This window comes from Salvelinus fontinalis, chromosome 6, assembly GCF_029448725.1.
Source record: "Salvelinus fontinalis isolate EN_2023a chromosome 6, ASM2944872v1, whole genome shotgun sequence".
Taxonomy (NCBI): Eukaryota; Metazoa; Chordata; class Actinopteri; order Salmoniformes; family Salmonidae; genus Salvelinus; species Salvelinus fontinalis.
In genome coordinates this window covers 59,550,153-59,574,030 of record NC_074670.1, presented here as the reverse complement: position 1 = coordinate 59,574,030, position 23,878 = coordinate 59,550,153, and the positions used below count along the sequence as shown (strand labels likewise).

The 23,878-nt window shown below is 43.9% G+C and overlaps 1 protein-coding gene and 1 pseudogene across 4 annotated transcripts in view; both read right to left on the bottom strand.

Moving 5' to 3' along the window:
* LOC129858222 (inositol polyphosphate 5-phosphatase OCRL-like) overlaps nt 1-14,427 on the bottom strand; it is a 29,841-nt gene extending 15,414 nt beyond the window's left edge. For 2 of the 4 annotated variants that reach the window (XM_055927270.1, XM_055927271.1), the window contains exons 1-10: nt 13,718-14,427; nt 12,160-12,243; nt 6,969-7,060; nt 6,429-6,467; nt 5,669-5,782; nt 2,892-3,086; nt 2,314-2,581; nt 1,202-1,357; nt 670-771; nt 167-281 (exon numbers count right to left, since the gene is read on the bottom strand). In XM_055927270.1, coding sequence (XP_055783245.1) covers nt 167-281; nt 670-771; nt 1,202-1,357; nt 2,314-2,581; nt 2,892-3,086; nt 5,669-5,782; nt 6,429-6,467; nt 6,969-7,060; nt 12,160-12,243; nt 13,718-13,761 — 1,209 coding nt within the window. In that variant the 5' untranslated portion in view covers nt 13,762-14,427. The remainder of the gene's footprint in view (nt 1-166; nt 282-669; nt 772-1,201; nt 1,358-2,313; nt 2,582-2,891; nt 3,087-5,668; nt 5,783-6,428; nt 6,468-6,968; nt 7,061-12,159; nt 12,244-13,717) is intronic. The other 2 variants (XM_055927272.1, XM_055927273.1) reach the window with 1 other exon arrangement.
* Nucleotides 14,428-16,994: 2,567 nt separating this feature from the next.
* LOC129858641 (protein eva-1 homolog C-like) lies at nt 16,995-21,253 on the bottom strand (annotated as a pseudogene).
* Between the last annotated feature and the right edge of the window lie 2,625 nt (nt 21,254-23,878).

Sequence of the window (23,878 nt, the reverse complement as noted above, 5' to 3'; positions counted from 1 at the left end):
GACAGAAGCATCCATATCCAAATTCTATCAGTCTATTATGAACTAAAGATGTCATTTTATCAACATCTACTGCTCTCAGTGTGTAATTACAATAACGTAATATTGTAGTTGATTAAACCATTTGTGTTTTCCACTGAAGATGAGAAGAGTGCGCTCATTGACTCACCATCTTGTACTTGGCTTTGGGGTGGAGACTTCTCTCCACAGCCTCCACCCACAGCTGCTCCTTAGAGGAGTCAAGATAGAAGAAGGCCTCCGTGCTCAGGTCCAGCTCCTGGAAACTACGGCACCCAGAATGCACAGGGAAATCAGCGCGGTAGTTCCAATGTTTGGGAAATTGCTCAAAAGCACTCTTTATAGTATGTAATGAACTGTCTAGTTTACAACTAGCAACGTCCATCCATCATTAATGATGTGGAATTAAGAGGATCCAATTCAGAAAAGTATGTTAGATCCACAAATCTGGGTCGTATTCACTAGGCAACAAACAGAAGAAAACGGAATGAAGCAGAAGGGACTACCTGAAGTTGTCTAATAAGAAACGCTTGTCTTCATTTTCCTTTGCAAAACATTTTTGTAACGGTTTGCACTGATGAATACGACCCAGGCTCATTCCTTCATACATGCTGTGTAGAAGACATTGGGTACTCAGATAAACGTGTCACTGACCCCAGAGCGTAGACGTCAGGGGGTTCTAGCGAACAACACAGCCAGGGCTCTAGACTGCTGTCTGGAGACTGGCCATTCACATTCCATGTTCCAGAAAATAATCTGAAACACACAAAACACTCGTATATAGACATTCACATACTTATGTGGACAGAAGCATGTGTGAGTTTAGTGCTAGAGTGTAGCCTGATAAGGGTTACAACTAAGAACTTACAGCTCAGTGAGTAAAAGTTGGCTTAGACACTTTTAGTTCAACCCAGGACCCTGCACATTTTGAAAATGAACCACGGAAAAACTAGACTACAGAAAAATGTAGAATAACTGCTGCTATAACCCACTTTCAATGGATCTCCTCAAGTTTCTATGTAATGGAGCTGGTTCAATGAACAACTCTTGTGATGTTACCTTGGCTGAGACCTGAAGACTTGCATCATCTCCACAAGCTAATGTGGTCACACAGGAGGCCCAGGTTCGAACCCAGTCGGTGACTCACTGCCCCACCCACCATCCACACAAACCCATGGACAGTCACCTGAAGTCCTTGATGTCTACGTACTCCTCCTCCTTCTTGGCCAGGCGGTGTTTGATGAGGTACTCTCTCTGGCTGGCCTGAGTGGAGAACATGGCGTTCCGCATGCTGTTGGTGGTGGGGCTGTCACTCCACGAGGTGGGCCGGTCAACACTAAGACTACAACATCAGGTGAGGATGAGTCATTCCCACAGTTATTCCATTACATCATTTTTCAGGTAGGGTGTGATGTAAAGGCTACAAATCAAGATCTAGGCCACCGAAATTATAAATAGAGGCCCTTTGACACCAAATGAGCCCCACAGTGAAGGTGTCATAATACCCATAAAACCTAGCAGTCAAACAAGGAAATGGTTCCATTAGTTTTTCTATTCATTTTTCCCATAGGGGATTTGATAAACACTTAAAATAAGGGCTGTATTTCGTTTAGGCTTACCCTGGTGTGACGTTTTGATAACCATGTAAATCTCTCTAGGACAAGGTGACTTTTATCAAAATGCTAATTCGCATCAAAGTAAATTACATGCAAAACTACAAGCTCCTGCACGTCATCTCTAGCTAACACCTTTGCTAACAGGTATTGTGTCAATTTAAAAAAAACTTGCACACGACAGTTCATAGAATTGTCCATTTAAAGAAATGTTACCAATTTATTCATTACTACATTTAGCTAACATCGATAGTTAATCCAGAGATCCTTACCGTTGACTCAGTTCAGCAGTCTCGTCCAGATCATCATGGAATTTGTAGTTCTTTATGATAGCCACATTAGCAGCTAATTAGAATTTCACTTTTGAGGGTTAAATACAGGCAAATATAATGATAGAAGTCACCTTGTCCTAGAGAAATTTACATAGCTATCAAAACATCATGCCAGGGTAAGCCTACATGAAACACAGCCCCTATTTTAAGTGTTTCTAAAATCCCCTATGGGAAAAAAGAACGGTGGAAAAGTGATAGGAACCATTTCCCTGTTTGACCACTAGGTTTTATGAGTATTATGACTCTTACTGTGGTACTCTACAGAAGCCGAATACAGATAGTTCTTTAAGGGAAGAAAAAACATCTCCAATAGGATGAGCATACTATGGGACGGTCCTACTGGTAACACTCACTCTGTTTTGGCAGGCGTGATGAAGGCGGCATCTTTAGCCTGTATGGACGAAACTCTGTCTTTGGAAGGGGGGATGGGCGTGGGTGGGAGAGGATTGGAGGGAGTGTAGGAGCCTTTACGGGGAGGCAGAGGGGGAACTGGAGGAGCTTCCCGGGGGGGCCCGATGCCATTCTGCTGGTTCTTCTTCTCCTCCACTTTGAGGGAATGATTGAAGTTGTCCTCGAAGCCAAAGTCTATGGCCAGAGAAAGAGCTGGGTCCTGTCTGTCAGCTGAGATAGAGGAGAGATTCATATGTGAGAAACCTTGTGACATTCACTGTATCATTCAACCGTCATATGCAACAAGTGTCTAGGATTCACACCTGACCTCTTGACTGTAATGTGTGCTGATGTCTGGTAACTATCTGGTGCAAAATGGCTGCAGTAGCATCACCCAGCTGGGTGCTGGACATTGGTTCTGGATAAGGTTAAGTTTCTCCATACAATGTCAAGCGCTTTGAGAATCTGGAAAAGCTCTATAAAATGCAATCAATTTTAATTTCTTCATTCAATTTGACCAATATTATCCATGTATCCATACCTGTGCCGGTCTGGTTGGCTGAAGAGCTGTTGTTGAGGTTGGGAGGCGGTGGCGGTATGCCGGTGGGCTTGGTGTGAGAGTTGACAGCTTTGTGGATCCCTCTCTGAGGAGGGATGGGTGGGACTGGGGCAGAGACTTTGCAGGGAGCCGGCATGATAGGATCCATCGCTTTGATTTGCGTGCTTTTGGACTCGACTGTGGAAAAGTTGGCAGCGCTGGATCACTCAATCAAGAGACAGAGCTACTCTGTGAGTTACATGAGACAGCATTTCTCTACACGTTGCAAACTGCAAATGTGTATAGCAACCTAATACGAGTGCCAAGAATGATCTCATAGATTACAGTAAATATAGGTTGTTTTTTGCAGAGCTAAAGAGAAATGCAATACAATGACAATAGCACTACAACACTCCCTTCGAAGGATCACACCCATTGTTCTATACACCTCCATCTTGTTTCTATTGACCTTTCACAATACAAATACTACTTGAGATAAAATGTTAGGGAAATGAGGCAACACCCAGCACAACAAGGCTGTTAGAGAGAAAGAGGTTGTGTCCCAAATGGCACCCTATTCCCTATAAAGTGCACTACTTTTGACCCGGGACATAGGAAATAGGGTGCCATTTGGGAAGCAACCTCAGCCTGTGGTAATGGGGTTACACTGTCTCAATCATTAACCAGCGATGCCAAGGCAACGGTTCGACATTTCAAAAACTGTTACTGTCCCCAATCAAGCCAAACTACTTGGGGACCTATATTTAAAATAGGTAGCCTATTCCTTTCAATATTCCATTAGTGGGTGTTGTAAATGAGGTCATAATCATTAAGAAATGTAATGGATTTTCTATATTTTTAGCACTTTTGGGGGGGGTGAAACATTAGTCTATATACAATGCATCTATAACAGAGTAGCGATGGGACACAGTCAGGGCTCTACAGTGAGACCATTTTACTCGCTTATGCGCCTAAATATTTTGTTATTTAACCTGGAATGTTAATTTAGGAGCACCAGTGCGCTTAGAAGAATGAAGGATTCTATCTATAATACCGTTCATATTTTTAATTGTGCTCCTAAATGTCTTTGTGTGTGCCTACATTTTTCAACATACACGCACACATGCACCTTGTAAAAAAGGTCAGCGTAGAGCCCTGCCAGTCTTTTAACTGTGGCATATTATATGAAGACAGTGGACACCAATATTAATTTGATACGAGTAATCTCATTTAGATAAGCCACAATCCACATCAACCACAGTCAAAACTAAATCAAAAGACACGGCTACAGGAGATTATCACCTGTGGCTCTGGTAACTCAACGTCAGAGATAGGACGTACCAGTAGGTACTGTGGCACTGCCACCTTGAAAGGGGCATCTGACCGTAAACATAGCTGAGGAATGTAACAGGTAGACATAGGTGAAACGTGAGAGAAGAGGACGTAGGGGGAAATTACTAAGGAGTGGAAGTCAGTCACCCTGGGGAAATAAATACATGTTGGATGAGTTCATGAATAATACATGCACTAGTGAGTAAGGACGTCTGTAGGGTACAGTAGTGTTGAGCAGAGAGACAGTCAGAGAAAGAGAGAAGCAAGAGACAGCGCGAGACAGCGAGAGACAGAGAGCGCGTGACAGCGAGAGACAGAGCGTGAGACAGAGCGCGAGACAGAGCGCGAGACAGAGCGCGAGACAGAGCGCGAGACAGAGCGCGAGACAGAGCGCGAGACAGAGCGCGAGACAGAGCGCGAGACAGAGCGCGAGACAGAGCGCGAGACAGAGCGCGAGACAGAGCGCGAGACAGAGCGCGAGACAGAGCGCGAGACAGAGCGCGAGACAGAGCGCGAGACAGAGCGCGAGACAGAGCGCGAGACAGAGCGCGAGACAGAGCGCGAGACAGAGCGCGAGACAGAGCGCGAGACGGAGAGCGCGAGACAGAGCGCGAGACGGAGAGCGCGAGACAGCGAGAGACGGAGAGCGCGAGACGGAGAGCGCGAGACGGAGAGCGCGAGACGGAGAGCGCGAGACGGAGAGCGCGAGACGGAGAGCGCGAGACGGAGAGCGCGAGACGGCGAGAGACGGAGAGCGCGAGACGGCGAGAGACGGAGAGCGCGAGACGGCGAGAGACGGAGAGCGCGAGACGGCGAGAGACTGAAAGCGCGAGACAGCGAGAGACTGAGAGCGCGAGACAGCGAGAGACTGAGAGCGCGAGACAGCGAGAGACTGAAAGCGCGAGACAGCGAGAGACTGAAAGCGCGAGACACTGAGAGACTGAGAGCGCGAGACACTGAGAGCGCGAGACAGCGAGAGACTGAGAGCGCGAGACAGCGAGAGACTGAGAGCACGAGACAGCGAGAGACTGAGAGCACGAGACAGCGAGAGACTGAGAGCACGAGACAGCGAGAGACTGAGAGCACGAGACAGCGAGAGACTGAGAGCACGAGACAGCGAGAGACTGAGAGCACGAGACAGCGAGAGACTGAGAGCACGAGACAGCGAGAGACTGAGAGCACGAGACAGCGAGAGCCTGAGAGCACGAGACAGCGAGAGCCTGAGAGCACGAGACAGCGAGAGCCTGAGAGCACGAGACAGCGAGAGACTGAGAGCACGAGACAGCGAGAGACTGAGAGCACGAGACAGCGAGAGACTGAGAGCACGAGACAGCGAGAGACTGAGAGCACGAGACAGCGAGAGACTGAGAGCGCGAAAGACAGAATGAAAAGAGAAAGAGAAAAAGAGAGATAGAGCGAGGGCGAGGGCGAGAGAACGACTGGCTCACCTTGCTGCTTGGCTCTCTTCAACTGGGAGAAGAAGGACTGGCTGCGCTCATCATCCTGGAGCTCCAGAATCAGCTCCAGGGCTTTCTCCCCTCTGACCCGTATCCTAATGCAAGCTGGAGGGGCAGGGAGAAACACACATCCACCATTGACTCTCCTTATGGCAACCACAGACTCATTCAATTCAATACACAATTTATTCCTAAGGGGCAATTATTGCTGGGTATAGAGTGACAGGGCAGGAGGGGCAGGCAGACAACACATGACAGGATACGTTGTTACATTTACCACAACTTAGCCTATACAAATATACCATTTACTCGCTCACCACAACCATGGAGACACTACCCATGTCCACTTGCATTTCTACCAACTCCGCACAAAATGAGGTAGACAGTGATTTGCCAACAGTGAGCTATTTCAACAGAGTGCAGGTTGTCCCATCGCCACAGGCAACTCATGACCAACTTTTGCAACTAAATAAATCTGCAGAGACAACAAGGCATGGAGCTCAGGACATGAATGGCATGCACTAAAAATGTAACCAAATTGGATGAAGAGCTCTGTTACAACCGATTGTCATGTTTTTATTGTAGTACTGTTGCCACAACACTGATGTTGCACATAAGCTCCTATAATAAGGTAGAAAGAACAACACAATGATGCGTAATTGCTTATAGCAAACCTCCACTAGAAATAATACCTATCAAGGTGGATGACCATTTAAAAAAACGGAAGGTTGAGGAGAAAAGTCTTACTTACTTTTTGATGGCAAGTCAATGAGCAGCGCTTCTTCGACCTCTGAAATAAAGCAGTTAAAAAGAGAAAGTTAAAGAGTTGTAAACGTGAGGCTCTGAGGTCTGTGGGGAAGAGGGAAAATGTTATGACAACAGGTGTCAATAGGCTCTTCCTACTAGCTGTTGACTTTCAAATGTCTGGCCATCGTAAAGAACGCACCTTGGACTTGTTCCACTAGGACAAGCAATAACCTTGAGTTAATACTGCTACCATGGTAGGGCGTTAAGGAATGTCAAGTTTAAATGCCTGCAGGCTTTAGAAGAGAGGGGCTCTGCATCACAATCAGCTGTCTGTTGGTACAGGAACCATTCTATATCAAATCTCTGAAAACTAGTCTGAACTGTAGCAGTTCAATAACATTTTCAAAACATTTCCTTAGCATGCACTGCAAACAATGGTACCATTCAATAGCACTTCCCAAACATTTAGCCTAGTTACATTAAAAACTAAATGGTAGGCATACAGGGAATTTAAAAGGTGAATTTAGACCTAGTGGTCACTTACCTCGCACAATCTGAAAATGACTGTTGATGGGTATGGACAACTGATATACTGGACAGGACACAACAGTATCAGGGTTAGCCAAAACACCTAACCTGGAGGGAGAGGAGGAAATTATCTTTGAATAAAGCACCCTACATGGTTGGTCTTCAGATAGGAAGTTTAATTTCATCTAATTTGCATAAAACCTCATGCAGTATAGTGAGCAAGAGAGGTGTTGTCATAGTGATTTTACAGACTTCCCTAAAACATTTAAGTGCAACAAAAATAAACGTAAACAGAACTTATGTAACTTAGCCCAAACAGTTGCCGTTTCATGATGCAAGATATTCAAAAGCAAGCGCAATGAAAAGTAAATGAGGTATTTATGTTAGAGCTTCAGAGCTGTGATGTGGGTTAATGTAGAGTCATATTTCTCTCCCTGATGATGACAATGCAACAGCCAAAGCATCAGTGAACTGAAGTCGATTCCAACCGAAATCCATGCAAGACATTCAAATAAATGAGAGCCTCATATGAAATGATCACAAGGCCTAAGCTTTTATCCAAATCAAATGGAGCGTCTGTCTGAGCTGTGATGAGGGTTAATGTAGGTCAAGTCTCACTCCCTACCAATGACTGTACAGCAGCAGGCAGGGTGTCAGAACATGTCCTTTCAACTCTTAACAAGATATGTGATTACTGTGGAGAAGTGGAACATGATGCAACCCTGGCTGCTTGTCTGAATGTGTCAGGTCAGGACACTCTGTTCCAAATAGGCTAGCTAAACTCACCCCATTCCGTACAAATGTGCGCAAAAGCAACAGTCAAATGAGGCTACAAAGAAAACTAATGGAACTGTAGCGACTGCGTTGACTTCAAAATCGGGGGTGTGAACTAGGTTTCTATTCAAGCATTGATTGACATGGTAATGGCTCTATAGTATTGGAGAAAAGTTGAAAAAAACGGACCCTCCGTTACATCGTGACGTGTCATGTCGTAACGTACAGCACGCATAAAGCAACTATTTCTGTCTTCCAATCTCTCTCCACCAGGTGTAGCACTTCTCTCATAGTTTAAAAACAAGAAATGGACAGTGACGGGGCTAAGGGGGATACCTAGTCATTTTCTGCATCATTATTGCATGCGATCATCATTCTCAAAGCCACTGTTTACTTCTAAGATCACTTTAGCACCGCCCTAAAAACCCGATTCAAATTCGACACAAACCTTCAAATAGGTATGTTCTCACACATTATATAAACTCTTTATAGTGTTTTATTTACATTTTAGAGGCGATAAGGTGATATGTTGGACAGATCGAGTGAAAAAAAGCAATTTTCCCACACAACATCTCTCCTTCTAACTATCACGCATTAGTTTTGCTTCCCCACCCGCCATTTTTAAAAAGACCCGACGGGGCTCATTGCCTGCTTGAATTATGTAGAAACGGGCAGCGTTTAGGTCATATAATTGATTCTGTTGGAAAAGGGGTAATTGTGCTTTACAATGGTATTGACATTACAGTTGATCTGGAAGTATTACGTTTTTGGGGCGCTAAAATAAGGGCAATTGTACGGACCAAGGCGATGTACGAGTTTACGTTAGCTGGAGATGGCACCGTAAGTAGTATACCCAACTTCTCTTCCAAAACACCCCTAAAATGTCCCTTGTCATTATATATAGGCCTAATAGGCTCCATCTATCATCAACAAGTAGGCCTAGGCCTACTAATACCATGGCAAGCTCTGTCCCTCCATTTTCAGTTCAATGTGTGACAGAACTGGGCGATATGAACAAAAATCCATATTGCGATAAATTCCATGAATTGATGCGATAACGATAAATAGAACGATACGATCATAACATGGATGTCTACCACAGTTTTTTATTATCCTTTAAGCTACTACTAGTTTGATGGTTGTAGCCATCAATTGTCCCATTAACGATCACCCATAACTTATTTCATTTCAAAACCTATAGGCTAGTATAGACCACTTAACGTTATCATAATGAACGATAAACAAAATGCATGCAATAAGTGATCGTGTCGATAGTTTTCAGTTTATCGTCCCAGCTCTAGTGACATAACATAATTGAAAACCCATTTGCCATTGGAAGTACACATGCCTGACATCTTCCCCTCCTGGTACCTCTCCTGGTAATCACTAATTTATGAGCGGTCTAAGGCACTGCATCTCAGTCCAAGAGGCAACCCTACAGTCCCTGGTCCGAATCAAGGCTGTATCACATCCGGCCGTGATTGCGAGTCCCATAGAGCGGCGCACAATTGGCACAGCGTCGTCCGAGATTGACCGGGGTAGGCTGTCATTGTAAATAAGAATTTGTTCTTAACTGACCTGCCTAGATAAATAAATAATAAATCTCAGCCTATGAGAGCATAGCATAGGCCTACTACTCAGACTAGAGCAGGGCTTAGATTAAGTTCACTTTATTCACCAATTGTACACAATGTCCAACCGAAATGTGACTTCCTCTTCATCCCAACCTCCGAAAGACACACATAAAGTGCATTCGGAAAGTATTCAGACCCCTTGACTTATTCCACATTTTGTTACATTACAGCCTTATTTTATAATTGATTCAATATTTTTTCTCAATCTAAACACTATACCCCATAATGACACATCGAAAACCGTTTTTTCTCATTTAAAAAAAACAGAAATACATGATTTACATGTGGTCCCGTGTGGCTCAGTTGGTAGAGCATGGTGCTTGCAACGCCAGGGTTGTGGGTTCATTCCCCACGGGGGGACCAGGATGAATATGTATGAACTTTCCAATTTGTAAGTCGCTCTGGATAAGAGCGTCTGCTAAATGACTTAAATGTAAATCAGTATTCAGACCCTTTGCTATGAGATTCAAAATTGACCTTAAGTGCATCCTGTTCCATTGATCATCCTAGAGATGTTTTTACAGCTTCATTAGAATCCCCGTGGTACATTCAATTGATTGGACATGATTTGGAAAGGCACACACCTGTCTATATAAAGTCACACAGTTGCCAGTGCATATCAGAGCAAATACCATGCAATGAGGTCGAAGGATTGTCCATGGAACTCTGAGACAGGATTGTGTCGAAGCACAGATCTGGGGAAGTGTACCGAAAAAACTGTCTTCCGCATTGAATGTCCCCAAGAACACAGTGGACTACCTCATTCTTAAATGGAAGAAGTTTGGAACCACCAAAACTCTTCCAAGAGCTGGCTCTGACAGAGCTCCGGAGTTCCTCTGTGGAGATGGGAGAACCATCCAGAAGGACAACCATCTCTGCAGCACCAATCAGGCCTTTATGGTAGAGTGGCCAGATGGAAGCCTCTCCTCAAAAGGCACATGACAGCACGCTTGGAGTTTGCCAAAAGGCACCTAAAGGACTCTCAGACCATGAGAAACAACATTCTCTGGTCTGATGAAACCAAGATTAAACTCTTTGGCCTCAATGCCAAGCGTCACGTCTGGAGGAAACCTGGCACCATCCCTATGGTGAAGCATGGTAGTGGCAGCATCATGATGTGAGGATGTTTTTCTGCAGCAGGGACTAATAGACTAGTCAGGATCAAGGGAAAGATGAACGGAGCAAAGTACAGAGAGATCCTTAATGAAAACCTGCTCCTGAGCGCTCAGGACGTCAGACTGGGGCGAAGGTTCACCTTCCAACAGGACAACAACCCTAAGCACACAGCCAAGACAACGCAGGAGTGGCATCGGGACAAGTCTCTGAATGTCCTCGAGTGGCCCAGCCAGAGCACGGACTTGAACATCTCTAGAGAGACCTGAAAACAGCTGTGCAGTGATGCTCCCCATCCAACCTGACAGAGCTTGAGAGGATCTGTAGAGAAGAATGGGAGAAACTTACCCAAATACAGGTGTTCCAAGCTTGTAGCATCATACCCAAGAAGACAAGGCTGTAATCACTGCCAAATGTACTTCAACAAAGTACGGAGTAAAGGGTCTGAATACTTATATAAATGTGATAGTTATTCTTTTTTTATCAATTTGCAACAAAAAATAAATGTTTTTGCTTTGTCATTATGGGATAGTGTGTGTAGATTGAGGGGAAAATACATTTAATAGATTTTTGAATAAGGCTGTAACATAACAAAATGCTGAAAAAGTCAATGAGCCTGAATAATTTCAGAATGCAATGTACATATACAGGTTGTAGCAGGGGGCTGTTAGATACAGAGGTTGGAGCAGGGGGCTATTAGATACATAGAGGTTGGAGCAGGGGGCTGCCACACTGTTTTTGTGGGGGGTTAAGTGCCTTGGCTCAGTGTGTACATAGTTTTAATGCATTTAGGTAGTCGACCACGGAGTTTGTGTGCGCTCTCATGTGAGTCTCATTAGAGTGGTGGTGGGATACAGACATAATAGGCAGCGTGATGGCTGGCACTGGGGCTAACCTCTGTCTCTATACTGCACACACACACCAGCTGAAATGGTCCTGAGTATTATCACGCACTAAACAAAAACATCAAACAAGCAACCATGTTCAGAGCTGATGACTGAGAATCTCCTCATCTGCTGGCTGTCAGATAAAGCCTAGAGTGGTGCTGTTAACCCGTGCTTCTCAAAGTGGGGAGGTACTGCAGGGGGTCCGTGCCCAGATATCAAAACAATATATAAAAACATCTGATTGCAGAAAAAGCCCCTTTGGCAGCTGACTGCGTCAACATGAGATTCTGACATGAAAACCACTAGGTGATCTGAGGTTTGTAATAATTGGCCTGCATGCATTTGGCAGTGAAATCCCATCAGGACACAGCCAGGGAACTGCGGATCAATTCAAGCATGCTGCACCGGTCTATTGTTTTATGCTGTAGTGCTGCACTGTGTCTTTCTAGAGGCATACCTGTCAATCATCACTCACCCTCAAACATTATGCTGCGAAAACCATAATGAGGAACCTTGTAATTCAAGGTAGACTACAGAACACCATGGCAAACATTGGTATGGTCTTTCTGCATAGTCTTGTACAGATGGTCCACACAAGCAAAAATGTCTTGCAAGTAGCAGTCGGACAGGAAAAGGTTTTGCAATGCAATGTTTCAACTCAAATTGTACACCACTGCTTGACAGAAATAAACCTGACCACTTGAGTACAACTCATCATTATGACCCAGTATGGGTGAAAAAGGCAGATATGAATGAACATACATTTTCAGACACTGAGTTCTCTAATGTTAGTACTTACATAAACTCCCCAGAGAACTCAATCAGTGACAGTAGCCTGGGCTCCTTCTGACCGGAAAGCCTTACCTCCTGTCCTCTTACAGTTTGAGCATTACTATTAAGGAACCAGCAGCAATGATGAGAGGGCTAGGACACACACTAGGGCAGGCTAGAACTTGAAGATGGAACTACAAATAGGCCGAGTGACCAGAATATTTGCTATGATTTGGTCAACAAATATTTAACCACACTAGCTATTCCAGACTGTTGTCTATTCAAGGTTGTTGTGAAATACTTCAAATGGAGCTATACGTTAATAACAATGGAAGATGTGTATAAGGCTTATGTGGTATTATTGAGAGAAAAAAGTGTTAAGCTCGTTAGTGCAGTTGCACAACCTACAAACAGTAAGTCATCATGACCATATACTGTATGGACCAAGTAACTGGTTATTTGGTTACATTGTTTTGGAAACTGAACCAAAAAGCAAGAGTTTGTAGGCTGTTGCGATTCCAAGGCATGCACAGCTGGACAGAGCCATAGAGATCCTATTCAATTCTATTTTGTATTATAATTCTACGGACAGAATATTCCTAGCTAGCTAACTAGGCTTAGTGGGTTAACAACTCAAACTTTAATTATATAGCACAAATCAGACATGGATGCAACGCAATGCACTTCACAGGAAAATGAATAAAAACAAAAAGGCCACGAGACAAGCAATCTATCTATAACAACCATGGAAGTTCAAACAGTAAAAGCAGAGAACAAGGACTGTAGAGACTAATCCATGGTAAAAATAAAAAAAATAAAAAGCTGAAATGTAATAAAATAATATATACAAAATATTAATTATCTAAAAAAACTGAATGACTAAAAGACTAAGAGCACCCTGTTGAAAAACAAAGATATAAATGTGTTAAATATCTATTTTAAAAAATGGCCACAATTTCACAGTTTAAAAGCTCAGGTTCTCTGGCAGGCTGTTCCAGAGGCTGAGGGCATAGTAACTAAAGTCTGCCTCTTGGTCCTAGGCTTTGGGATAGTTAAAAGGCCAGTGCCAGAGGAACTGGGGGACCTACTGGGTACATTCCTTAAAAGCATGTCTGTCATGTATTGGGGTGCACGATCGTGAAGTGATTTAAAGACTAATAAAATAATAGTTTCTAAATAAATTCGAAAACTTTCAAAATCTATTCTAAAACACACAGAAAACAAACAGAGAATTAAAAACCGGTGTAATGTGTGCTCTCCGTATGGTCTTGGTCAGTTGACCAAAGGCTTTCTTGGAAAGACATTAGTATTAAATCAACCCTGCTAGTAAAGCATGGATCATTATTTCAGTGTCAGACTGAGAAAAACACAAATCAGCTGAAATATTCAGAGTAAACAACAAAATGTTTGACCTGCAAGACAATATTATTAAAAATATCAAATGCAACCAAACCTAAACAGTTAATTTAGCTGGATAACTTAGCGAACTAAAAACCTATAGCTATGTTAGCATGCTAAAGCATGCTAACAGCTACCTAGTTTTAAAAAAGCAAAACAAAAAAATGGCAGACTTTCAAAAGGATATTGCCAAGCACTGCTCGTCACTCCCGAAGCTCGATGAGGAATCCATTCTCACCAATATATATTTAGCTACGGGTGGTAACTATTGGTATATACACGGACCGTCCAGACGTTTTACCCAAGGAAAGTCCCGGATGACAGCTGTCTACCGGGACGTTTAACCGGCGAGGGAGTGCTAGGGCCTAGGCTAGTAGTAGTCATGCTATGTTGATATTGCTGTCATGAGAAAATGTTAGTTTGGTCCTGGAAGTTTGTTTTCAGACGCAACTCACGTTCGCGGTCACACAAAATATGCGTGGTAGTTAACTAACGGTAGCTGTGTTCATCAAAATGCCGGTAGCATAGCTAGCTTTGATAATAATGTAATTAGATCGCTAGTAAATCCTCCATGTGGCACCTTGTCTTCAATGCTGTCTTCCCTCCTCTTCAATGTCACAGCTTCCAGATGCCAAGCTAGACAGCTAGCCATCCAGCTGCTACGAAAACCCCGGACTTGCGACGTGTGGTTACAGCCAGTGTCAGATTTCGCTAATGAGAACTTCTACGCTGCGCATCATTTGCGCATACATATTAAAAGAGAAGGACGGGGTCATAATATGGGAAGGAAAAAATATTAATTCCCATACACAGGCTACATCAGAACAGGCTGGACTTATATTATCAGAATCATAAGGCCTGCTCCAGCATCAAACTGTTTGTATGTGTTAGCCCAAAGGCCGGCAGATGGAGATATTGATTGAGTCTTTTCCATCATACCGTCCAACGCATTGTATGCAGCCGAAAATACAATCATATCCCCGTGGACCGGTTTGTACCTAAAACATTCTCCATTCAGGCTGCAAATGCATCGATTTCCTCCATAACTAGATTTAATGGCAAGAAGGGGGAAAATATGCGTACTTTCTTTATGAAACACCATTTTAAATGTTGCATATTGCATCCAGGTGGTGGAAAATTGAGTTTCAGGAAGAACGTATTCATATTTTCAGACATTAAATCTAGTTAAGGAGGAAATCGACGCTTTTACAGCCCGCATGGAGACTGTTTTAGGTTGAATCGGTCCACGGGGATACGAGTGTTTGCCAGCTGCATTCAATGCGTTTGGACGGTAAAATGAAAGCATTAATACCAGCTCAATATAGCCATCTGCCGGCCTTTGGGCTATATGTGCTGTGTGTGGGTACGATGAAAGGTATAGAATATAATTGGTTTCAAATTGATCATACCATAAGGAATGAGTCCATAAGAACCCTTTAGCTCCTGTTCACTTTATTAGGCTAATACAGTACCTAATTAGGGACTAGGTTGACAAAGCTCTCTGATCCATTTATAAAAAAATCTGTCTTCTAATCTCTTACCTGGACTAACATTATCAATAATGTGTTTGAGACACAGTTGAACCTATGCGGCAGGAATCCTAGCGGTTAGAGTGTTGGGCCAGTTATCAAAAGGTTGCTAATTTGAATTCCAGAGCCGACAAGGTGAAAAAATCTGTTGATGTGCCCTTGAGCAAGGCACTGAATGCTAATTGCTTCAGGGTCGCTGGCCGTGACCCCATTATCCAAGGGTGTTACAGGGGGAGTTGGGATATGCAAAAAAACACATTTCTAATTGTGAAATAGGACAAATACACTGCTCAAAAAAATAAACGGAACACTTAAACAACACAATGTAACTCCAAGTCAATCACACTTCTGTGAAATCAAACTGTCCACTTAGGAAGCAACACTGATTGACAATAAATTTCACATGCTGTTGTGCAAATGGAATAGACAAAAGGTGGAAATTATAGGCAATTAGCAAGACACCCCCAATAAAGGAGTGATTCTGCAGGTGGTGACCACAGACCACTTCTCAGTTCCTATGCTTCCTGGCTGATGTTTTGGTCACTTTTGAATGCTGGCGTTGCTTTCACTCTAGTGGTAGCATGAGACGGAGTCTACAACCCACACAAGTGGCTCAGGTAGTGCAGCTCATCCAGGATGGCACATCAATGCGAGCTGTGGCAAGAAGGTTTGCTGTGTCTGTCAGCGTAGTGTCTAGAGCATGGAGGCGCTACCAGGAGACAGGCCAGTACATCAGGAGACGTGGAGGAGGCCATAGGAGGGCAACAACCCAGAAGCAGGACCGCTACCTCCGCCTTTGTGCAAGGGGGAGCACTGCCAGAGCCCTGCAAAATGACCTCCAGCAGGCCACAAATGTGCATGTGTCTGCTCAAACGGTCAGAAACAGACTCCATGAGGGTGGTATGAGGGCCCGACGTCCACAGGTGGGGGTTGTGCTTACAGCCCAACACCGTGCAGGACGTTTGGCATTTGCCAGAGCACACCAAGGTTGGCAAATTCGCCACTGGCGCCCTGTGCTCCCTGTGCACAGATGAAAGCAGGTTCACACTGAGCACATGTGACAGACGTGACAGAGTCTGGAGACGCCGTGGAGAACGTTCTGCTGCCTGCAACATCCTCCAGCATGACCGGTTTGGCGGTGGGTCAGTCATGGTGTGGGGTGGCATTTCTTTGTGGAACCGCACAGCCCTCCATGTGCTCGCCAGACGTAGCCTGACTGCCATTAGGTACCGAGATGAGATCCTCAGAGCCCTTGTGAGACCATATGCTGACACATGCACATTTGTGGCCTGCTGGAGGTCATTTTGCAGGGCTCTGGCAGTGCTCCCCCTTGCACAAAGGCGGAGGTAGCGGTCCTGCTGCTGGGTTGTTGGTCTCCTGATGTACTGGCCTGTCTCCTGGTAGCGCCTCCATGCTCTAGACACTACGCTGACAGACACAGCAAACCTTCTTGCCACAGCTCGCATTGATGTGCCATCCTGGATGAGCTGCACTACCTGAGCCACTTGTGTGGGTTGTAGACTCCGGCTCATGCTACCACTAGAGTGAAAGCACCGCCAGCATTCAAAAGTGACCAAAACATCAGCCAGGAAGTATAGGAACTGAGAAGTGGTCTGTGGTCACCACCTGCAGAATCACTCCTTTATTCGGGGTGTCTTGCTAATTGCCTATAATTTCCACCTTTTGTCTATTCCATTTGCACAACAGCATGTGAAATTTATTGTCAATCAGTGTTGCTTCCTAAGTGGACAGTTTGATTTCACAGAAGTGTGATTGACTTGGAGTTACATTGTGTTGTTTAAGTGTTCCCTTTATTTTTTTGAGCAGTGTACATCTCTGGTAACATCACACACACTAACAAGCATTGCACACATATTATCCAAATACTGACTGTTAGCACTTGGTTGCCTATAGCAGCACCCCAAAAGACCTCCGGTCACTTACTACATGTGAAGGACACTTTTAGGTGCTTCCTGGTGCCAGGGAAACATGGGTCCCCAAAGCTCTGAGTGTCCCCCTGAACTGAGCAGTTGGCTCGGCCATGACACCTGCATGACACCGTCTTCAGGGCAGATGGTGACAGACACTCTGAAGGATAGATATACAGTATACTCTGATCAGACGTGGGTCAAATGTCAAATACGTTCAAATGCTTGAGCTGTGCATGATTTAGTCAGATACAAAAGAGCCAACTTTTACTTTTACTTCACAATAATGGCCATTTTCCCTGACATCCAAAAGTACTTGTTACATTTTTTAGGAAAATGGTCCAATTCACAAATGTAAATCAAGAGAACATCCCTGGTCATCCTCTGCCTCTGATCTGGCAGACTCATGAAACACAAATGCTTTGTAAGTTATTTCTAAGTGTTTGAGTGGGACCCTGGTTATCCGTAAAAAACATAAGACAATTGTGCCTTCTGGTTTGCTTAATATAAGAAATTTTAAAGGATTTATACTTTTACTGTTGATACTTACGTATACTTTTGAAATTGCATTTACTTTTAATACTTAAGTATCTTTAAAACCAAATACTTTTAGACTTTTACTCAATTAGTATTTTACTGAGTGACTTTCACTTTTACTTGACTCATTTTCTATCAAGGTATCTTTACCTTTACTCAAGTATGACAATTGGGTACTCTTTCCACCACTGAACAAAAGTACAAACTCCAAGCTTAATCAAGCAAAAATATATGAGATAGGTATTTGACCCTGGTTTGTCTGATATACAGTAGGCTATAAAGGTTAAAAACATGCATAGGTTGAGGGTATATCCATATACTTCATGCCTACTTGTGTGTTAGCCATGTGTAGTAAGTGACATAGTATTAACAAACTAACACACTATTGATATGCACATTATTTTCATCCTAGTATTTGGCCACTAGATGACACTTTAGTTCCCTTTATCAGACCAATGACTGTCTGGTTTCAGACCCATGTCAGGCTGTGGTGCAGATTCCTGAGGATAGTTGAGACTCCCATGCAGCAGGTGGCCAAACTTAGCCGAATTGATAGCCAGGACAGTGTTGTTCTTACACACCAGCTTCAGTGTCTTGCTTTCACACACCAACTTATTACGGTGGTGCTATGAAAGATTAAAACAGCAGTATCATCACTGACAAAGTGACTGTATAATATATTTCAATAGAATTTGATAATAATATTGTATTTTATTCAGTTAAATAGAAACAGACAAATGCCATTCTAAGTCCGATGATACATTTCCTGATATAGCTGATGTGTCCAGGAATACTTTCTTAGATATTCTGTCTCCTAAATTCACAACCACAGTTTATGACCGTTTATATTACCCTGTGGACTAGTCTCACCGAGGCTTGTAGGGCACAATGAGGTACTTGCTGGTGAGGTTCCCGACCAAACACTGGACTGATGACAGGTATATGACAAGAACGCTGGTCCTGACACTCTGACACCAGAGTGGAGGGACAAGGCAGGGACAAGGCAACTCTGAGTGGTACATTACTGTACTTTACCTGGATAGCAAAAGAGGAAGTACATTCAGTGTTGTCCTTGGTTATGTTTGTGTTTGCGGGGGGACACAAGTTCTTGCTTGGGACACAGCGTCTGTAGAATGCTGACAGGACGGATACAGAGGACCTGGAGGGACACTTGATAGACAGGGTGTCCCTATCACAGGCATGAGCAGTGTGGTTTCTCCGGACTGAAAATGAACAGATGGTTGGCATAGAGAAGAGACTTAGACCTCACGCATCAACCTGGTGTCCTGCTGTTGATCAAAATGTCCTATCACCACCTCTAAAGAAATTTAGCATCAATTTCACATAAAAATTGTTCTAACAAATAGGCCCTATAAAGTGTGGATGGGGATTATTATGCAGAAATATACTGTACTGTAATTTATTCTACATTTAACAGGCAGGCAATCTCAGCCAAATGCCAACAGTACAATATGACGCTGGTCAAACACCATGTCAAATGTAATCTCCCAGGAGTGGTTTTAATCATCTTTCTATTACTTGACAAGCTGTTCAGAGTTTATGAAACATATGTCAGAAATAAAGGATGACGTCACAGCCAAGAAGCTGTATAGGGCTTGATACACTTGAATCCAGACTAAATAGAGTTAGTAGAAAATAATTTGCCATACAAATCGAAGAACCGACCTAACACAGAATGAGTTTTCTGTTCCTAAGTCATCATCTTTTAACAATGAAATTACATGACCTCTCCTAAACCCTCTTGGCTGGTTTCCCAGAAACAGATTAAGCCTATCCTGGACTAAAAAGCACTTTAAATTGAGAATCTCCTTTTAATTGAACATGCTTCTTAACCATAGCTTAATCTGCAAGAGCAAACAAACAGTTTGACACATTACACAATGTGTGTCCTGTGTCATTGTCCTCATGGTCACCCAGCCATGGTTACAAGAGGGTTGTGTCCCAAACACTGGGAGTATCTCTCCTGAGCAGTGTTGTAGTATGCTACATAGACCTAGAAAAACACGTATGAGAACAGAGTTCATAATAGAGTTGGATCCATAGAAATAGAATCCCCTAGAAAGGACAAAACGTTGACTTAAATGGGTATTATTCGTTCTAGTCATTCTTATTCTATGGTTCGATCTGCCCTCATCCCATTGTCACGATATCCTGGGCCATAGAAATAGAATGACTAGACGGAATATAATTTCTAGTCATTCTGTTTCTTCTTCCTGACCCCTCTATGACTCTTCCTGGCTGGATCTGTTTTGTGTTCCCCAGTGGCAGGCAGCTCCACAGAGCCCCAGTAGGGCAGTACCAGGCTCTCCCTCACAATAAGCTATTCTTAGGGCAGCTCATAGCTCACACCCGTACACAGATGTTGATCCCTGTAAGGATCAAATATAATGTAGCGGTAGAGTGACAACGGCAAGCCCCAGACAGAGGCAACACTGGTCAGTGGCGGTCACCCCTCGTGTGGACTGGCTGTCTATCTTGTCCAAACAAATCATCATATAACATCTGTTTGTTGTCATGATGATGTGTCTTTCATTCGTCGATAAAGATGTAACCAGGACAACACAAATAAATCACTGCTATTATCTCAAATGGATGTCAATGTCATTCTTATTTAACAACAAAAAATTACTATTACTATCATTCTAGATTCCCTTTGACATGTGTGTTGAAACAGATCGTCGTGATGGCCATTCTCAGTGATATGTGTGTTGAAACAGATCGTCGTGATGGCCATTCTCAGTGATATGTGCGTTGAAACAGATCGTCGTGATGGCCATTCTCAGTGATATGTGTGTTGAAACAGATCATCGTGATGGCCATTCTCAGTGATATGTGTGTTGAAACAGATCATCGTGATGGCCATTCTCAGTGATATGTGTGTTGAAACAGATCGTCGTGATGGCCATTCTCAGTGATATGTGTGTTGAAACAGATCGTCGTGATGGCCATTCTCAGTGATATGTGTGCTGAAACAGATCGTCGTGATGGCCATTCTCAGTGATATGTGTGTTGAAACAGATCATCGGGATGGCCATTCTCAGTGATATGTGTGTTGAAACAGATCGTCGTAATGGCCATTCTCAGCGATATGTGGAGAATAAAAAATTTGAAGAATTGTAATATTTTTTGAATTCTAATGACTATTCTAATTTATTTATGTTGTTTTTATTTAACCTTTATTTAACCAGGAAGGGCTCATTGAGATTTGAATTCTCTTTTTCAGGAGTGTCCTGGCCTAAATACATTTTTGTCAATTAGGAGGACAGGGTGCTCTAACCCTGACTCTTGTCTAACAGCAATTTTTTGCCAGGGATGTCCAGGAAATAAATCAAGGAATGCTGCGTCAGGTTGCGTCCCAAATGGCACCCGATTCCCTATAAAGTGCATCACTTTGGCTAAAGCCCTATTGGCCCTAGTCAAAAGTAAAGCATTACATTGCGAACAGGGTGCCATTTGGGATGCGGCCAGTGTGTTGTGGACGCCTCCTCTCTACAGAACATGTAGTGCTGAGGGAGCCATACCAGCGCCCCCCCTCCCCCCACCCTCACACTCTTTCTCTACAACAGCAATAACAAAGGTCAAGAACACTGCACTCACTGGAGCAATGTGGAGTGGACCATGCTCTGTGTGTGTTCAGAGCCAGGATAAGGAAGAGGGACAGAGACCAGCAGGACCTCCAGAAGCTCCATGGGCTGGTCATGGTGCCCATCCTACATTACAGACCACCAGAGGGGTTAACCACTATGAGATGCTGCATGGCTGTTACTGACCGTGTGTGAGTGGTTAGGACGTTTACTGACCATGAGCGAGTGGTTAGGATGTTGTGGTGATGATACGTTGTCTTAACCCTGTTCACCGTCAAAAATAACATCTGACAGCTTCTGTGTGTGTTCAGATTCAGCGTGTTTAATAGTCACATCTACAGGATTGATTCAGACTGTTTAATAGTCACATCTACAGGGTTGAATCAGACTGTATAATAGTCACATCTACAGGTTTGATTCAGACTGTTTAATAGTCACATCTACAGGGATGATTCAGAGTGTTTAATATTTACATGTACAGGATTGCAGGTGTGATTGCAGGATACAATGAAAATCTTAGGCTCCTAGCTCCAACATGCAGGACTAAGTGACCATTGGGGGGGTATAAAAAACGTATAATATACATATTAACAACTACAACAGTGATTCATGTTGTTGGGGTGGGGGGGGAGCAGCAGGTAAGGTATGTTATCGTTGAGGGGGAGTGTCCATAGGGGGTGCAGTAGGTAAGGTGAGTTATGTTGGGGGGTGTGGTGGGGATGTCCATAGGGGAAGCAGCAGGTAAGGTACGTTATCGTTGAGGGGGAGTGTCCATAGGGGGTGCAGTAGGTAAGGTGAGGTGTGGTGGGGATGTCCATAGGGGAAGCAGCAGATAAGGTACGTTATCGTTGAGGGGGAGTGTCCATAGGGGGTGCAGTAGGTAAGGTGAGTTATGTTGGGGGGTGTGGTGGGGATGTCCATAGGGGAAGCAGCAGGTAAGGTAAGTGATCGATGAGGGGGGGGGTCCATAGGTGTGTGTTCGCGCGTGCGTTTTATACGACTGTTTGTGTGTGTGTGTGCATGCATGTGCTTGTGTGTATTTGTGTGTGTGCATGAATTTTTGTCCATGCTCCCCTTTGTGTGTTTACCACCTACCATCCAAGGTGTTAGAACCATACTGTTTATAAGAACCCCCCCACAGAGACAAAGTTATCGAGGTGAAGATAATTGAACTCAAGACACAGATATTGGGTTCACAGGAATACCTTGTTTGTTTAGTGTGAACGTGTCTTGACCCTGTGTGGGTAGTGACCGAATCAAGACCCCCAGCAGAGGGGGGGACCCCCCACTGGTCAACATGGAGGGTCTTGTTCAAAGAGATAAAGAGGTTAACTACATCCCAAATGGCACCCTAATCCCTTCATAGTGCACTACTTTTAATGGGTCCTGGTCAAAAGTAGTGCATTATATAGGTAATAGGGTGCTATTTGGAATGAACACAAAGCGGTCGTTTTTATTTCCAGCTGCTGTGTGTTCACAGTTTTTCCCAATTGTTAATCCCAATTGTTTTTATTTTATTTTTTTTATTTTTATTTTTTTATCCCATTTTCTCCCCAATTTTCGTGGTATCCAATCGCTAGTAATTACTACCTTGTCTCATCGCTACAACTCCCGTACGGGCTCGGGAGAGACGAAGGTCGAAAGCCATGCGTCCTCCGAAGCACAACCCAACCAGCCGTACTGCTTCTTAACACAGCGAGCCTCCAACCCGGAAGCCAGCCGCACCAATGTGTCGGAGGAAACACCGTGTACCTGGCCCCCTTGGCTGGCGCGCACCGCCACAGGAGTCGCTGGAGCGCGATGAGACAAGGATATCCCTACCGGCCAAACCCTCCCTACCCTGGATGACGCTATGCCAATCCCGGTCGCGGCCGGCTGCGACAGAGCCTGGGCGCAAACCCAGAGACTCTGGTGGCGCAGTTAGCACTGCGATGCAGTGCCCTAGACCACTGTGCCACCCGGGAGGCCAATCCCAATTGTTAACACGTTTGCTGAAACTACATCTCAGGTACTCAAAACTCTAAACACAAAACAGTTAGCCAATTTCCCCAACTCCAAAGACATCTTGTAAAATGAAACACAGCAATCAAAATCATGTTCTCCTTGCTCTAAACGTAACTCTGCGTACAAATGAGACACACATACACACGTCAACTGAATCTAACTTAGTGGCAACCGAGATCACACTAATGAGACATATTCAAAACACTACTATCAGAACCTATTTCAGTGTAAAGACTAAGATTTTGTTGTAATACTGTATATTGTTTGTCTGTACTCAAACAAGAAAGGAACACAAATGCAATAAATGTGGTTTTATATTTCAACATTTATCAATACATGTCAAACAGCATACTGTAAGCACGCATACAGTAAAAATGCAAACATACAGTAAATATATTTTGCATATGCTACTGTATTTGTAGTACTGTACTTTATGTTAGATCAATTATTTGATGAAATCTCGCGTCTTGTGACGGCCGGCCGCCCAACAACCTGCCCGCTTGACCCTATCCCCTCCTCTCTTCTCCAGACCATTTCCGGAGACCTTCTCCCTTACCTCACCTCGCTCATCAACTCATCCTTGACCGCTGGCTACGTCCCTTCCGTCTTCAAGAGAGCGAGAGTTGCACCCCTTCTGAAAAAACCTACACTCGATCCCTCCGATGTCAACAACTACAGACCAGTATCCCTTCTTTCTTTTCTCTCCAAAACTCTTGAACGTGCCGTCCTTGGCCAGCTCTCCTGCT